The 18,183-nt window shown below is 38.2% G+C and overlaps 1 protein-coding gene across 3 annotated transcripts; it reads left to right on the top strand.

Moving 5' to 3' along the window:
• The first annotated feature begins 5,144 nt into the window (after nucleotides 1-5,144).
• LOC120372590 (neuronal tyrosine-phosphorylated phosphoinositide-3-kinase adapter 1-like) lies at nucleotides 5,145-17,949 on the top strand. Of its 3 annotated transcripts, none has more exons than XM_039489836.1 (4): nucleotides 5,145-5,420; nucleotides 8,852-8,900; nucleotides 9,545-9,646; nucleotides 17,422-17,949. In XM_039489836.1, exons 2-4 carry the CDS (start codon nucleotides 8,877-8,879, stop codon nucleotides 17,647-17,649), a joined length of 354 nt encoding a protein of 117 aa, XP_039345770.1. In that variant the 5' UTR covers nucleotides 5,145-5,420; nucleotides 8,852-8,876; the 3' UTR covers nucleotides 17,650-17,949. The 3 variants fall into 3 exon arrangements, with proteins under 3 accessions (XP_039345770.1, XP_039345771.1, XP_039345772.1); XM_039489837.1 differs by having other exon boundaries at nucleotides 8,756-8,900; XM_039489838.1 differs by lacking the exon at nucleotides 8,852-8,900.
• The last annotated feature ends 234 nt before the right edge of the window (nucleotides 17,950-18,183 follow it).

The following is an 18,183-nucleotide window of genomic DNA, read 5'->3' as shown; positions in this document are numbered from 1 at the left end:
AGGTGGCGTGTGGCACTAGTGATCTATACCAAGGGCTTTCCAGCTCTCAGGCTGTGTTTATTATGTAGGGTTTTTGTGCATGCTACATACCAGTGGCTGGATATTCAGTCGATTGTCGGAAAATCACAGTGTATAAAGGATCACATTGTAGCTTGAGTAGGAAGAGGCCCCAGTGCAGAGGGCCAGCATAAAACCCCTGTATCACAGAAGTCCCCTTTAATCATCAAAGCAAACTGGAAGGCTGGTCCAGTGGTCAGGGTGCTAACCTAGGACCAGGGAGGCCTGGGTTTAAGTCCTGCCTTTATCACAGATTCCATGTGTGGCCTTGGGCAAGTCACTTAGCCTCTCAGTTCCCAATCTGTAGATAATAGCACTGCCCTACCTCATTGGCTGTTGTGGGGATAACTACCTGAAAGATTGCGAGGTGCTCAGAGACTGAGGTGCTTATGGCCCAGGTTACTGCAGATAGACAGCTCTAAGTCTGATTAGGGTCCTTTGCAAAGGGGGGAATTTCAGCCCGGCGAAGCTCTGGAAGAGATTATGCTTCATTGAGGCACAATTTCTCTCTGAACAGCCCAGTGTCCAGGGAGCCTTTTAAAAGAATGCAGCCTGCTCCCCCTGTATGGTCAGCTTGCTCTTTGAGCTCTTCCGCATAGCGTGGTCCCAGTCTGTTGGTGCACTGGGACTGTTTTATGGTGCTCCAGCTGGGCAAAGCAGCCTCAGAACTGCTCAATGCAACTGAAGGAAGATCTTCCTACACAGGGAATCCTTTAGATAGTGTAATATGTCCCTAGCAGCTGATGTGCCACCCTGTCATGGGTAAGTAAGTAGTGTGACCAGAAGAAAGGGGGCAAGGCCAAGGTATTCTTTCCAGGCTGCCATCAAAGACCCTTGGGGCCAATAAAAGCCAACACAAATCAGAATAGCTTGAGGGACCAGTCCAGTACAAGGCATACCCGGGATCAGGGAAGCTCAGGGGTGATTTAAAGCCACCTTTGCACACCCCACAACCTCTGCCCCACCTCTGAGTGCTTCTCAGCTCAGGATCTGGCCCTGTGCTTTCAGATGCACAACCTATCTTGGATGATATAAAGACCTGTGATTCACTTTTATTCATTCACATAACTGTGTTTATGATTATTTAGTCACCTTGTTAATTTAATGGACATAAAAGCAAACGTGAGAATAAAGAACCTCACCAATAGAAGACATCCAGATTGCTGAGATGGGGGTAAGCAGCCTCAAATTTTTATTGTTTCATTGGGCTGATACTGTTAGGCTAAACCTCTTGAGGTTTGTGAAAGGTATTTATGAGATCACTTTCCTGTCCTGCCATACAGAGAAATTAAAATTTAACTAGAGGTATTTCATCAACTATTTAACTGCTCTTGGAGCTTTGTATGTGGTTCTATTAAAAATGGAAGTAACTTACATTCAAAATTTCATTTCATTATACTGTAATTTATGCTAATGAGAGAGTAAAATAATATGTTATGCCTAAACATCAGTAAATTAGCTATAATTGAATTTTATCTTGCAAAACTCCTTGCTCCTTTAGGGAATATCTCTTTAAATCACCCTCTTATAATTTACTTACTCTCTTAAAAACCCCGTAAATTAATTTCAAAACTTGTTCTGAGACTTTTGAATGCAACCAATTAGTTTTTTAATCATGTTAACAAAAGAAGTAGTGCCAGGACAATAACCATTGTGGTGTTTATTTTAAATGGCGTTACGATCACTATCGAAGACATTGTGCCTTGGTTTTAAACAAAAAACAAAACAAAAAGCATGCAATTTCCTTTTTTCCTTTCTGTATTTATGTTCAACTCAGGGCAAGAATTTTATAGTATTCATAAAGAAAACAAATAGAAATTACAAACAACGGCATGAAAAGAGAATTCATGAAAGCATGGATTTATATATGGGCACCCTCTGTAAAGGACATGAAGATCCTGTATTCTAGACAAAACCACCTTATTTGTCTGATCATGCACATTTCAGCTATCCCCATGCACTCTGTTGTCTTGCCTTTTTGTATATTAACTGAATATTCTGTACCATGTTTTTCTGTTCTAATTGCGTGATGCATAAAAGCCACAGAACAGGAATTTACATCATAAATCACTCAAATTTGCTCTCATGGTTGTCATGATTTCATCAGAGTCCCTCAATGTTTGTATAGTCTTATACAGTACAGTATATTGCACTTACTGTAGTTGTATAGTCTCTTGTCTGTATACTGTATGCACATAAATATGTATATTCACCCATGTATGTATGTATAGTATGTTTATATATCTATGTATATGTATGTGTGTTTGTTCATAGTCTTTCATTAGAAATATGTGACTATTCATATACATTAAGTGTATGCTGATTGCAAAGAAGTATGAATGCCAGCACCCACTTTTGATAACTTACTTTTACCCTCATTTTGTCTTGTTGAACTATGAAAATAAAAATGTCATGTATTTTAAATGAGAACTTTAAAAATGATTATTTTTCTATTGCTTTACATGTTACTGTTCTTTAAAAGGTATTTTATTGAACCTAAGTTTGTAATGCTGACTCCCTTTCTCTTAGACTCATCTTTCAGTGGTCATTTGTGATTGAAAGGTGTTTGAAAACATTCAGCATTTTGTCCATTCATTTTTTTTTCATCTTGTGTTCATCAAGTGTTTCCAGTTCCAACTAATGCTCTCAGACAATTGGGTGCCAATCCTCCAAATGCTAACTTGTCTCATGTGCGGAGTTCCATCGAACTCAAAGAACAACTTATGTGCATAAAGTCACCCACATGCATAAATGTATATAGGATCAGGGCCTTGGTCAGTGAATTATGCTGCTTTTTAAGTGACAAGGTATTGCTTTCATTAATATTTTGTATTCTTCATTTGAAAGAAACACCTTTCCAGTACAATGGAGTTTTAGGATCAGGTGAAAATGTCAGTCACACCTTACAGTAAGAATACATGTATAAATAGTTTACAAAGGGTTAATAAATGCTGATGAGAGGTTAAAAGCATGTTGCAGACTAAAGTTATTATAGATGGTTATAAGCCAGTGGTTCCCAAACTTTTTACGAAGGTGACCCAAACAACTGTTTGGTATTTTTTGTGATGCACTTTTACATAAATGCACCCTCTGCCCCAGCACTGAGACTCCAGTCCTAGCCCAGTGCAGAGGGGAGGGCCTGGTGAGGGGGTGGAGAACGAGCCCACCCCACACTCACCCCATAGTGGTGGCTCCTGACCTGCAGAGCTGGGGTAGGCTCCCGCCTCCAGGTGTTATGATCCGGTGCATGGGGTCACAGCGTCACTCAAACCGTTGTGACCTGGCTCCAAACCATCTGCCAGATCACAATGCTCAGAACAGGGAGAGGAATCCAGAAACCATTGCTGTGGGGAGAGTATGGGATGAGCTCACTCTCCAACCCCGCCCATCCACCATCAACACCAGGTCCTCCCTGCCACACCAAGCCAGAAGAAGTATATGTTTACCTAGGGCCTGCGCCCCATCTAGAAGCTTCCCGCAACCCACTGGTGGATCAGGACCCACCATTTGCGAAACACTGTACTAACATACTTAAAGTGGAGCATGTGTTTAAGTTCTTTACGGGATAAAGTCTTCTATGAAGAATTATATATGCCTACATAAGCCATATTTATTTTTAAGTGCTTTGTTTCCATTTAATGCTAGTTTTATTATTTCTTTTCAGGGATTTTGTCCAGCTGGATTGGCCTCAGTGAATAATAAGTTATTGCAGCATAGTGTCAGCAGCTACTTAGAAAGCTGTTAGAAAGAAGACAAATCTTTAGAGAGGAAATACTGAGGAATTTTTAGAATGGTTTACTGGCAGTGACATAGGCACCATTGTGAAAGGTCTTCATTCCAAATGAAGTAACATGCAAGAAAATCTTTCATTTTTAAAGTCAGAGGGTGAAATCCTGACCCCCTTGAAGTCAACAGCAAAAGGCCTATTTCACCCATAGGCTATAATTGAGGGGTCTCAGGAGACTATCAAAGAATGTTTTTTTTCTCAACAACAAAGAATCCAATAATTTTAAAAGGACACATTCCATAACTAAACTTGGTGTTTATGGATTGAGATAAATCACCCATGCATTGTATTTGGCTACTACATTGTTTAACAGTTCCTGACGTAAATGGTTGTATAACATTTTCCTGAGCCATAATCCATGCTAACGATGGCGGTGAACTGGCTCCTGTACACTGTAGTTAGAAATATTCTTTGGGATCCTTCAGAATGAAAAATACTGTAGCAATGTTGGATAGTAACATCTTCCATTCAGCACTTTTATGATTAAAGTATATCTTAGTAACTAATAACACATGGGATACCTTTGCCTTTTAAGCACAATTCTATGCATGTAGAAAGAAGGATGATATTCCCACATGCTGAAACTTTGCCATCTCTGAATAGCTCAATGTTATCTTTCACTCGCACATAATGATTCACTTAAATGCCTTACTATCCTATATTCATTTTTCCCAGGGTATAATGTTACCACCCTTTACAAACGATGTTCACTTTAAAAAATGACCATTGACTTGATTTGGCCATAAGAAAAGAAGAAATGTAACAGAACACAGTGCTATATTGCATATATGTAAGACAACGTAGAATGTGAGACCTCAGGCCTGCAAATACTTGTACAGGTGCATGGTCCCTTGTGAATTTATCATGCTGCATGAGCAGACTGCCAGGGAGTTCTGACTACCAGGACTTTATCTGTGGAGGCATTTTCTCCATGGGCTAAATATGCTAACTTTTTCACTTTCATCTTCAATCTTTACATGATTTTTTTAGACAAGGAGGAAGTCTTTTGTGTCCATTTTGTTGAGGACACTTTATACAAACATAAACATTTAAAGAAGAAAAAGAGGCTTTTACTCTCAATTTGGAGCAATAATCAAGTTTATCCAAATCCACATGTATGTTTGAAGGAATAAATCACAAATAGGTTATTATGCATCATTTTAAGAAAGGCTGGTGATAAAGAGCATCATTATTATGAATTCATTCCCATGCTCGATAGTGACATACTACAGTTCTAATTCCAGTGCTTGAGAAAGAAAATTGTTGCTCCTGGGACTGAACCTTCTCTCACAGAAGTCAATGTAAATTTTGCCACTGATATCAATAGGAGCAGGAGTGGGGGATCTTAAAGGTTTTCAGGGTTAAGATTAAACTGGGCCTAGACCCACAAAACTTGGCCCCTGCTTAAAAATCTGGAGCTTCTCTGGACAGTTTACAGCACCTATATCAGAGTTCCGGAACGTTCAGCTACTGCCAGCTTCTCTCCCTTCTCTTGGGTCATGTGGTAATGTGACATGAAGGATCGAGGGGCACCACAATCCATTTCTTCCTCCCAATGGCTTGGTCTTGTTCCTTTGTAAGTCAATGACAAAACTCCCATTGACTTCAATGCTGCAGATTGGGATCTGGGCGGCCTCTCACTAAGTGAATGTGTCAGGCTGCCTTTTACTGAGTGGCTCATTGCGATGTCAGATCCTTCTCTAAACACGGGGGGTGGGTCCTAAGAATGTAAGGGTCCTGCCTTAGGCAACCGTTACTGACACGTAATCTACTAAATCAAATGGAACTAGATGCATGAGTAAGGATTGCCCATGTGAGTAGAAGCTAAAGGCTCAGGCACTTCTTATTCTTAATTTCCAGGAAAGAGATTAACTAGATTCAGAAATGTTAAAAATGTGTTTTCTTTATACTATCCTGCTTCTCTTCCAAGGTCTGCAATGTTGAGATAGTTTTGTTTCTAGGCACTGCAATGTAAAATGCTGTGTGATCATAAAAAAGTCTCTATCTTATTCAAATTCAATAAAGTCTGGGTAGCCTGCCCCTTATCTCCCCTTTGGTGGTTCTAACACAATATTTCATTTCCCTTTTCATTTTCAGGGTTAACAAGAAGATGTATCACACAGTTTGCTTGAGTCCTCTGTTTATTTCTTAGTTCTGTGTAAAAGGCATAGACTAAGGTTTGGTTTTCATGAGTGGCCTCAATGGGACTGCACTGTACGTTTCTCTGCCACATAAATTAGATGTTGTGAGACTACTTTATACATAACATTTGCTTAACATTTGCAGCTCTATAATTCTTACTTTGCACATATGTAATATTTACAGTCCATGATATGTTAAATAACAATATGTCAGGATAGCTCAGTGGTTTGAGCATTGGTCTACTAAACCCAGGGTTGTGAGCTGAATCCTTGAGGGGGCCATTTAGGGATCTGGGGCAAAAAGAACCCAAGAAAAACTGTCAGGGACAGTATTTGGTCTTGCTAGTGAAGGAAGGGGACTGGACTTGATGACCTTTCAAGGTCCCTTTCAGTTCTGTGAGATAAGTATATCTCCATGTATATTTTTTATTTATTTTTTAATACATTTCAAGCCATTTGTTTAGTAGCAAGCTTAGCTTTAATAAGGAAAAGTCATGCTTCTAAATAAGTTAATACCAGATCAAGAAGATCTGTGGCACAAGAGTGCATTTAACGTATTTATTAGCAAGAGAATCAAATGAAGGAATGTTAATTTATCATTCAAAAAGTTTGTTTTATTGAAAAATACAGTAACAGTCTGAGGCTAACTAGTTAATTTGACATTAAAGACCAAAGGAGAGCTAATTGAGGATTACATTCTATGTTTGCTCAATATGAAGTAACTGTGATGGTTAGTAATTAGAAATCTGAATCATGAAACTGGAAGATTGAGATCAGAAATGCAAAATGTTTTAACCATTGGTTAATTAAATTTGAGAATAAAGATTATTTGTATCTGACAAATCCACTGGAATTCCTGAAGTTCCAAGGACTTTTGTCTGCTCTTGTTGTTAACCCAGCATTTAAAGACAAGACTATGTAACTTACTCCTTCTCTATTTTTGGTAAGACCCATATTTTTGGTAAAACACAGTACATCAAAAGGTTTCTTTTTATGTTATAAAAAGCATGTTTATCAACTTATAAATCAGGATTTGCAGCAAATGCTACGGCAGTTGTTATAGGGACAATGCACATCTTTTCTGGTAATACCAGTTATATTAAAAACCAGTTTGCAGAGTTTTAGGACCACGGGATTTACCTTAACAGACAAGACTGTTGGTCTGTTTACTACCTGCCAGTATCAATGACCACAACCTGATACTTCAGAGGAAGGCGAACAACAAAACATATGGCCAGTTATACTTTGGCTAAAATTCCTTTAATCACAATGGCCCTGATTTAAGATATTTAAGCTTTATTTAATATTTAATATTTATTTCACAACTTTAATCACATAATTGTTCCCACTGAAGTTGATAACATTACTTATGTGCTTAATGTTACACATGTGCTTAAGTATCTTGCTGAATTAGGGCCCACATCGTGATCTGAACAAGCCCTGAAGAATGATTAATGTAATTTTACTCTAAAATATCCCTGTAGCATAAACGTTGACATACATACACACTTTTTGTAGTGTTTGTGCGGGGTGGGGGGAGGGGAATAAAACTTCACAATATTTTTTCCATCATGATGTTAAAATTATGGCTGGTGGCCTAGGGGGAATCACCTCCAGAATGTACCAGAATGTACAAATCTGCTTTAAAATATATACCCTCTATCACCTAGGTACTAGAAACAAATAGACACCATTGTCATAGGTTTGTGCTTCATTGCCATAGCAGAAGGAGCTCAGGGTAACTAGCAAATTTTTATGTGCAGATCTGCACTAGCAACATTAAAGATTTTGGTTCATAAACAAAAACACCAAATAGAGTCATGCTGGCTTGTATCCCATGGGAAACACAGACAGCAAAGGATAAAAGCATTAAGAAAAGGAGCATAAATGTTTTTTAAACTTCCAATGTGTAATTATTCACATATGTTAATCAGACATATGCTGCTATCAAAATCTATATAACAATTGCTTAATATAGTCTATTCATAGAGCTTTATCTGGTTCTTTTTAGCAGGAATCATCTCTTTTTCAGCTATTATGGACCCACATCCATCCATGTTTGGACTACACAAGTCAAACATCAATGGAGAGGTTATTCATTGTGCTTATTAGAAAGGAGCATTTGTGAATACTGGAGCCAAAGACTTTTCTCTGGTTATGCATAATGAATCCTTTGTATTTGTGACTGCTATATAAGCATGTGAATGCATAGGTAACACTGTAGCATGAACACGGATATAACCAAGGGCTCACTCAGAATGCTTTCTAGAAAAGATCAAATAGAGGTGCCTTCAGCTCCTGGGGGAAATGTATCACATGCACTAGTCATTGTGTAGAGTGCACCTGCTTTCCCTGTTCACTTGGTGTGCTTTGTGCATCCCTGCATATATTGTCACTATTGAATAACATTGTACTAATAACCAATGAATGTTTGAATCTAACAACTGTGGAATAACTGATTAGCCAATGCAGAGCTAAGTAGATGACTGCATATGCTGGCCCGAATTCTGCTGTCATGTATGTCCGTGTAAATCCAGAGTAACTCCATCAATGGCAATGGTACTACTTTGGATTTATACCTGCAGAAGTGTGAGTAGAATCTGATTCTCCCTGTCCTGGCTTTATAACCAGTGGAAGTAACTTGATACAGGTGCACTGCAGTGGTTCTAGTACACTAGCCAAATGAAACCTTTACAACATAATATAAATGTTCAAAAATGTCTTCAAGAGACTTTGCTGAAACATTTGCTTTTATTAATATTTGTTTTAGCAAACCATGGGTGACACCCTGACCCAGCTGAAATCAATGGCCAAACTCTCATTGACTCCAGAAGGATCAGATGTCACCTTATGTCTTTCTGAACAGGATGGCTGCTGAGTTACTGCAGTGAATGAATCTTGCCTGTGAATATAAGGTGAGGGAATCTGTGTTATGTCAAGCCCAGTGTGTCAGCTCAGAGAATGTGAAATTACTGCTCCATAGCATAGCCATATCCCACATGCACCAGTGGGACCCAGACAACATCAGAGGTCATGTTATTCCACACCCTTCCAAGTGGAAATACTTCAGTTGACAAGATGGCTGGAAAATGAGAGAAAGTGCCACCTAGCTTCTCAGTGGGAAAGAGAGTGTTGAGACTGCCATGTCAGAACAGGCAAGCGGGGAGGGAGCAGTGCTGAGCCCATTCTCACTTCCTCATAGAGGATGGTAAGTGGCTTTCAGTAGGCCTTTCTTCTTCGCCTATCTTTAGCCTGATGGAAACAAGTAGCATGCTTTGCTGTATTGAAATCATATGTTGCACTGTTCACAGACCATATTACATAGCTTTGTTGTTTTGTTTTCAGATGCTGAAGCCATGTCTAATCACTTCAAAACAATGTTGTGGTTGATTTTTAATTTCATTCATTCTAAGATCACTTTGTATATCCTTACATTAAATCTTGGACTGTCATTTTTAGTATGGTGTATGATAATCATGAAGAAAAAGGGCATATCTGTGCATGACATTCATGATCACATAAGCATTATTTGGTTTTCCCCATACTTCCGTAAATGAAGAGTCAGCCCCACTGCCCATCCAATAGGAGAGGGAAGAAAACCTCAAGGACCAGAAGAGAACAGCCTCTTCCTCAGCCTAATAACCTGTACAGTTACAGCAAAGTAAGTGTGATTATACAGTACTGGGGAAAAAATTATGGAAACACCCGTTGAAGTATGAGCATGCCTTATTGGCTAGAGCTTCAAATACCACCTAATAATCCAACCATATTAACAAACAAACAAGCAAGCCTCCCACCAGCAAAGACATCCCTGCTGAGAAAATAAGAAAATGGAATCTAATCTATTCTTCACAATGCCTTGATACGAGCATTAGTAAGAGATGCTCTATTTGGATCATGGAAAAAGTTCACACAGGATAAAAAAGGGTCCAAAGTATGAAATATACCAATGTTTGCAATTTTTCATCAAAATTTTAAATAATGAAAATAATGTCAACATTTCTGGCCTGGTTTGTGATCCGCTGTAGAGCTGGTTGTAAAATTTCAGTAATTTTTTCATGAATGTTCAACAACAAAATTTAAACCAGATTTTCATGAACTTTTTTGTGCAAATGATATCCCATTTTTCAACCAGCTCTGAAAATATGATACGTAGGATGAAGCTAGCCCCTGTGCAGAGAACCAGCATGAGCCTACCTTATGCATCATTTAATCCACCAAAACAGAACTCAGGTAGGACTTAGGAGGCACATAGCCCTTCCCTATAGGGGTGAAATTCACCAACAGATATTACATGAGCAGACAAAGTTACTACACCTAATAGAGAAACAGGTTCACGGATCTAATACCGAGAGTTTTTCATTTTATATGTTCAGTCCCACCTTCCTTTCTCCCTCTCTCTCTCCCTCTCTTTCCTTCATGCTTTTGCTTTTGCTTTTGTTGGATTTGGTTTGGTGTGTACGTAACTTGGAGGTGTTTCCATATTTTTTCAGTTATGTGTATATATTTACTAACTACTAAAGAAGTGTTTGTTTAGTGTGTTAACACAGTTTATGTCTTGTGTTAGATGTTGAGTGTCCAGACTCTTGAAAGTCAGTAGAGAAGCGTTTCAGATTAAAATACAAGACTTTGTATCATTTACTGACAAAAGATATGGGGGAATAACTGTTCCTAATGGCTATAGCTAATGGGTGATGAGAGCTGTATCTAGCAGTAACTGCTTAATATTACTAGCTGGAATGTCAAAAATATTTTCTTCTGACCTTATTCCATGCATAATTATTACTCCCGCTACCAAAACAAAATTAACATGCTTAGTTTAACAAAGGAAAATAATTGTTGCATTCATTGTACTTATTTTTCTTGCTTTAAAAATCTTTTTGTTGTTGTAATTAATGTCATACACACCCTTACCTGCCTTTCTTATCCATCTATCTCATTTGTCTGTCTATCACTCTGGAATGTAGGTCCCTGATCCTTAGTTGATGTGGGTGTAAGCAGCCCCTTAGGACTCAATGGAGCTATGTCCATTTATGGTGGGTGAAATTCTGCTCCAAGTACTTAAATTCAGTCATCTCCCTGTCAAGAAATTCATGATTTCTAAGTGCGTCTGTAGTGCCATGGTAATAGTCTCATAATTCTTTCCTGACCTTGTAGCTTTGCCTTCTGACTCATGACTCTAAGTATTCAAAGTTTATTTCTGCTGCAGTAGAAGCTTCTAGGAGAACGTTCCCCATGTTTTCCTTTAAAATTCTATTCTGCTTAGATTCTTATACCATGCTCATCACTCAGCTATCTGAGCACTTCCTTGAGTTAAGAATAAACAGTTAGCATTTTGCTTCCCTTCCTTCCTTTTTCTTTCAATAGACTATATTTAAAAAAAAACATGTGTGTGATATGTAGCTTTGCAAGAAAGCAAGGTCAAACTATGCGTTTTGCATTTGTAATGGAAAGTGTGGATGCTTGTGTCATCCTTAGATCTTGTGGGAGTGAATTCCACAGGTTTAAACCCACCTTCTAGAAAGGCCTGTCTCCTGCTCATTAGAGCTTGTCCTAATGGAAACAGCTTTGTTATGAGGAATGGATTGCCAAGAGTTGTCAAAGCCCAGGACAGTGAGTCAAGCTTTTAGGCATCTTGAGCCCCTGACCATTTAGAACCTTTAAAATAAGAAATGAGACTCTCTGATGTGATATTCTATCTAAAGGGAGGCAGTGGAGTGCAGAGGAAATGTGCTCTCAGTATGCCATGATTCTGAAGACATGTATTCTGCACCAGTTAGAGTTTTTTCAGGGCTGATGCTTTCATGTCTAAAAACTTGCATTCCAATAATCCAACGAGGTAACAGAAGCATGCATGATCAAAGCTAGGTATCAACAATAAGGTTGAGATGCAGTCTCCTAACCACTTGAAGGGGGTAGTGTGCATTTCTCACAGAAGTAGGCATCTCCAATATTAGCTATGGCAGTGAGAAGTTGAAAAAAAACCCACCCAAATTTTGGTCTGTGTTGATGCCTTGTGGGCACACATCTTTGACTGGCTGATGCAGCACTGTGTTAGCAAGCTGGTTGAAGTGTTTCTTCTCCTTGTCAGCATTATTGTCATCTCACTAGGATTTAATTTCTGCCAGCTCTTCCTCTTCCATGTGCTACTCTAAGTAAACGCTGAGATGGCTGGGTGACAGTGGTGTTATCATGGGGTGTGAACAGCAGAGTTGTCATTGCCATATTGTTGACATGTATCCGCAAAGGAAGCTTCATAATTTCTCCTAATAGCTCCATGTGAGTACTGAATAAGGCAGGAGTTCTACAGAATAGAATGGTGCTCCACAGGTGAAGGGGGTTTGGTGGCAGAGGTACAGTTGCCCATCACTGACCTTTGGATACAGCATTGAGGAAAGATTCAAACCATTTCCCAATGCTGCCCTAGAACACTGCTACCTTTCACAGGTAGGATAGCAGTATTCTCTGCAAAGAGGTCCAAGAGTATAAATATCTGTCCTATATGCATGAATAGCAAGATATCCATCAGTCCTACCACTGCTATTTCTAGTCAATAACCCAACCTGAAATCTAGGTGGGCAGGATCTATGATATTAGGTGCAGAGGCCAAGAATTCCCATATACCAGAGGAAGATGTAAAGGAGCTATGGCTGCTATTCCTTTCCATAAGCTGGTGTAGCAGCTGCTGAATACTGTACAGGCTCCATTTAAGTCAATGGTAAAACTCCCATTGGCTTCAATGAAGCCAGGATTTCTCCCTCCGTCACTAGGCAGGTCTTCATTATGAATCTGAATGCATTTGTTAAGGGTATTGGGCCTGTGGCCTCTCCCATGCTTGGGAGGTGGAGCCAATCCTCCTCACACCCCATCCAGCATGGCCACATAAAGCCTAATTATTTAGGGGTCTCCTGAATTACAACTGTCTGATGTGTTTGAGGAGTAAAAATCCCTTCTGTATTGCTGTTTTGGAAAGCCACATTTCTCCCTCTCTTACTTCCTCCCCCAGTTCAATCTCTTTGATGTAATCACATCCTTAGCTCGCTACTAACTTACAGACATCAAATAAAACAACAATAAAATTTATAAATTAATAAAAGTTGCCTCCTGTATCAGCATAGAGTTTGGCTTTCCCGCATGTGATTTCTGCATTAACATGGATTTTAAAATCTCATTCTTTATCATGGGCCTGATCCAAAGTCCACTAGAATCAGCAGAAAGCCTCCCATTGACTTCAAAAGCATTGGATCAGGCCCAATATCCTTAACAAATGCATTAAGATTCATAAGGAAGAACTTGCCTAGTGACAAGGGGAGAAATCCTGGCTTCATTGAAGTTAATGGGAGTTTTGCCATTGACTTAAATGGAGCCTGGATGTCACCCAAAGCTTTGCAGGGCTTATTAACCAAACTTAATGACAGTTTGCTGCAGTTCTTTATGAAGATTAATGAATTATTGTCTCCTCTGCATTCCATATCAGTGAGACAGAATTTTGCCACATTGCTAGTTTCTGTCAGGAAAAGAAAGAAAGGAAGATGTTTGTAAGACAGGGGTAAATCCTCTCTTCATCAAACTTCTCTGATGAATAATATTTTTTCTTTTAATGTAACTCAGTAATTTTATAATTTAATTCCACAAAAGAATGTAATTAGAGTTTAAAATTAAGAAGCAGGTTTTCTCTGAGCTGAAAAAAATTATATTATTATTTCCCCTTTATAGCATTTTGCAAACGTTAATGAAATTAGTCTTAACAGCTTTGGGAGGTAAATACCAATACATTTATTACAGATGGGGAAACTGAGGCACTAAGGTTACTTGATTTTCCAAGATCATCCAGAAATCAGATAAACACAACTAAAATAGAACCCACATCTCTTGGCTCTCAGGCCTTTTCTTTTAACCACTAGATTGAGTTATTTTTCAGAAAAACTATTTGGAGTTGAAGGGCCCAAGCTGTGTGATCCTCATTCTCTCATTTTCAAAAAGCTTCATATGTGTTTTTTTTAATTCACTATTTCGGGGCATTCTAAAAGGCATATGGTCATATTAAGGAGCTGAATGTACTACTGTATAAATGAATGACAAAATTCCCATTGACTTCCATGTGTGCAGGATCAGGCCTTCAAAAATGGATTGACCTTTTAAAATGTGATGTTTACATCTAAGGCCATATTTTCCAATTTTGCTCTGACAATGTTGTTCAGACAATCATTTGTGCACATGATTTCTCCCACACATTTTACTATTCACATACTCAGGCATCATTTCCATATCATTTGCATGCTTAAATATTGTGTGCATGCAAATTACCATGAATGGAGGCCCTTGTAGAAATGATTATGTGCACAAAATTAGAGGCCTTATTTTGGCCCTAAATCAAGCTAACCTGGAATGCCATACCTCTCAGTTTTTCTTCTTTCCCTCCCAGTTGTTTCAGATCTGTGTGACTTATTTTTAATATAAATAATATTTTTATATAAACTATATATATAAAACACAATATTATTATGATTATTTTATTGCTGGTAATGTATTTTTGGTTGTGTAATGCAAGTTGTACAATGCGTTTCTTTACAAAAGCTGTGAATGCAAATATGTGTTATTTAAGGGATGATACATCTTGTGGTAAATGATCTTGCTTAAATAAAGGATACTGGTATGATTTAGATTTGTTTTATAGAAGCTTATATTGCAGGCAGGTTTCTTTTGTCAAATAATGATGTATGGCTGATTACAAAGGACACCAACGTTTCTTTCCTGGCATCCACACATATATTATTTATCCTGGAGAAGAAACCTTCACAAGCTAAACATCAGAGAAGCTGACATCTCCTCTCAGGGAGTTAGGGGCACTCAGGTATTTCACAGATTGGACCTGAAGTAAATTGCTCTTTATGAACTATTCATCTAGCTCTAACCAATACAAAAGAATGTTGCATTCTCTATACTTGAGTTTATTTTAGCTTCAGTGATACAGGGAATTCCAGAGCTGTTTTGTAGCTACTAATATGCAGACAAATTCTGAAATACCGCTTCCATCTTTAGGGATTTGCAATTGGTGTTTTACTTCTTAGGATGTAAAGATTCAGCTTCAGTTCCTTCAAAGCATGTGAAAGTCTTTATCCATTAGAAGATATAGAACCAGGCAAACACAATGGGAGAGTGTGTGGATGAAAATACAGCACAATGGGGAGAGTGTGTGGATGAAAACACGAATGCAATTTATTCTTGATAGCAACAGTATGTGCTGATGATGGCTTTCCAGTGCATTACAGCTGATGAGTACAGTATAAGGCATACATTTCATATTCAAACTTGCACTGTTCCCTTACTGGGTGGGTAAAAAACGGGTATTTCCGCATGCCTGTAAGTGAAATCCACTCTCAAGTGTCTGTTTGGTCAAACTCTGCCCAGATGCTGGTATGCGGTATGGATATTCTGTTTGATAAATTATGTGCAGACTATGCGCCTGGCCTGCCAGATAGAGGGATCCAATAAAAAGAAGACACAGATGTCTAAGTAATAAAATATTGCCCTTGGACATAATGGCAAGGAAACCTTTTAGTCACACAGGTTCTGATTCAAAGTCCATTGAAGCCAATGGGAATCTCTCCACTGACTTCAACAAGCTTTAGATCAGGCCCAAAGCACTCATAACAAATCTAAAAACTTTGTTGACTCACCGTGACATCTGCCATACAGAGTCTGCCGTAAATGACGCAACACACCTAAAGTGAGAGCCAAACACTCAAATAGAAATTGCAAAGCAGATCAGGCTCCTAGTTGACTTTTAACTTCAGTCAGTTCAGGAAAGGTATGCTGTGCATATGTTACCTGCATTATTCTAGGTTAGCAAAAATGTTCAATACCGCATCTCATCTCTAATCTGGTTTAGGATTACATTATCATCAGCTCTTCCAATAACAATACCGCACAAAATCCTATCCTAGACAAAAGTCAAGGTGAAGAATTTGTTGTGTGAGTTTAAAGGAACATGATTTTGTCTGAAAACCAGCATTGCAAGTAACATTACTCTTATGGAAAGTCATTTGTAAGCAAAATATATGGGTTTCTGTTTTTTCAATTTGTTTATTTTGTGCGACTGAGCTCACTGTATGCATAATTAATATTTCTGCTACGTATGCCTGATTGGTTACTCATTTCCCCCCGTTTTGTGAACTCAGGGGCAGGGGCAGTACCTGAATATTTTTATTCTCTCTCTCTCCTCTCTTTTTTACTGAGTAGATTTCAAATTGACAATTGCCCATTGATATGAATGGAAGTTTCTCCATTGACTTCAATGATGACCAGGCTCTTAGTGCTTTTCTAAACCGTTGTTTGCCATGCCTGGAGTTGAAAGAACGCCCATAGATTATGTTATCTGTATAAAGTTAATTGTAAACAAACATTTTTTGTGAAATTTAAAATGTATTCTCCGTATTAGTGTACAGTATATACATTTTCACTACAAGTTAAGAGCCACGAAAACTGTGCCTCCAAATTTAGCCTCACAGCTATACAAGGTTTACTGTGTGGTTAAAGGCACAGGCAAAATACATGTCTTGACACACAAACCAGCACTTTTACATGAACATCAAGTTTGCTAGTAGCAGAGTTACCTGATCTGTGCACACAGGCAGATGTACAGCTGTACATGCTCAAAATCCATTGACCCATTTACCGACACATTTGAAAGTTAGCTGTTTAGGCCCCACTCCAGTGATGCAATTCACGTAATATTTAAGTTTAACCGTATGAGTCATCTCGCTGAACTGAAAAGAAGCTATTTCCCCTGACTTCAGCGGGATGACCCATATGCTTTAAATTAAGCAAATGCTTAACTGCTTTGCTGGATCAGGACCATAGTTTGCAATAGAGTGAATGAATGAAGATGTTCAGTTTTAAAACAACTTTCTCCTTTTGTGTTAATGAAACACTTCAAAGAACAGGATAGGTTAAAACATCTGACAGGAATAGGATTCATTAAATCATACAAAAAATGTATTTAGCCCTTATATTTGGAAGTGTTAACACCACAGTTCTAATGTGACAAATTGAATTTGGCAGGCATTATAAAACATGGTTTTGAGTGAATAGAATTTTTACCTTCAACATTGCAGGATATTGGTAAGATCTATGTGCCTTTTAAAGATCAACTATATTATTTAAAATCCAGAAATAAATAGCCATTGTTTGGCAAAAACATTTACCTTATTAGCCTGCATTAGGCTTGCAATGTTAACAAGGATTATTTTCTTTTATGTCTTTGTCTAGTATATATAAGTATATATATTGTGTTTATTCCTTTTAGTGCATAAGGATTTTGTGTTCATAAAACCATTGATAATCTTCATAAACATCATGGTAACCACAAGGAGCCAACACTCTAAACATAATCTATGGCTAAGCAGTTATTTGTATGCGTTATTTTTTTGATAGGTGACATGTATGCAGTGGTTGCATGGGGACCATACAATGCTGGAAATGATTGAGAAAAAGCGTTGTTTGTGCAAAGAAATAAAGGCGCGACAGAAATCAGAGAAAGGACTTTGTAAACAGGACAGCATGCCCATTTTGCCGAGTTGGAAGAAGAACACTGGGAACAAGAAATACAGCCCCCCTCCTTATTCCAAACAACAAACTGTTTTCTGGGACACAGCAATATGACCAGACTGTTGCTGATGCCATCACCACGATGTTGCAAGATGCACAAGTAGCCTCCTTTCTTAATAAGGCAATGCCTGTGACATAAAACTTAATCTGCAGGTGATGAACTACTTAGTGAAAAACATACCAATGTGGTGCTCACCTGTCAATCTAAAAAAAAATTGAAATTTCCAGCTGATTACGGCATGTATATTATTAAGGATTTTTTTGGATCCAGAAGATATTGAAATGTAAATATTTTGCCAATCTATTGAAAACACCTGAACTAATACACTGTTTAAAATATATAATTCAAAAATTTATGAAGAATTTTACTATATAATATAATAACTGTTATATTGTTTTATTAACTATTTTATATGTGGTATCCTAATGCTCTTTTTTTGTTGTCGTCATTTTTAATGACCTTACCTGCCTAAATTTGGCCTCTGTACAAAAGCATGTGGTTGTACTTTTGTTTAACAAGTACAATGTACAAATCAACCTGGTGCTAGGGCTGTAGAAGTTCACTAGAGTCATATTCATTAGAGACAT

This window comes from Mauremys reevesii, linkage group 9 (genome assembly GCF_016161935.1).
Source record: "Mauremys reevesii isolate NIE-2019 linkage group 9, ASM1616193v1, whole genome shotgun sequence".
Lineage (NCBI taxonomy): Eukaryota > Metazoa > Chordata > Testudines > Geoemydidae > Mauremys > Mauremys reevesii.
Note: the sequence above shows the minus strand (reverse complement) of the source record. Positions and strands in the feature narration are given on the sequence as shown.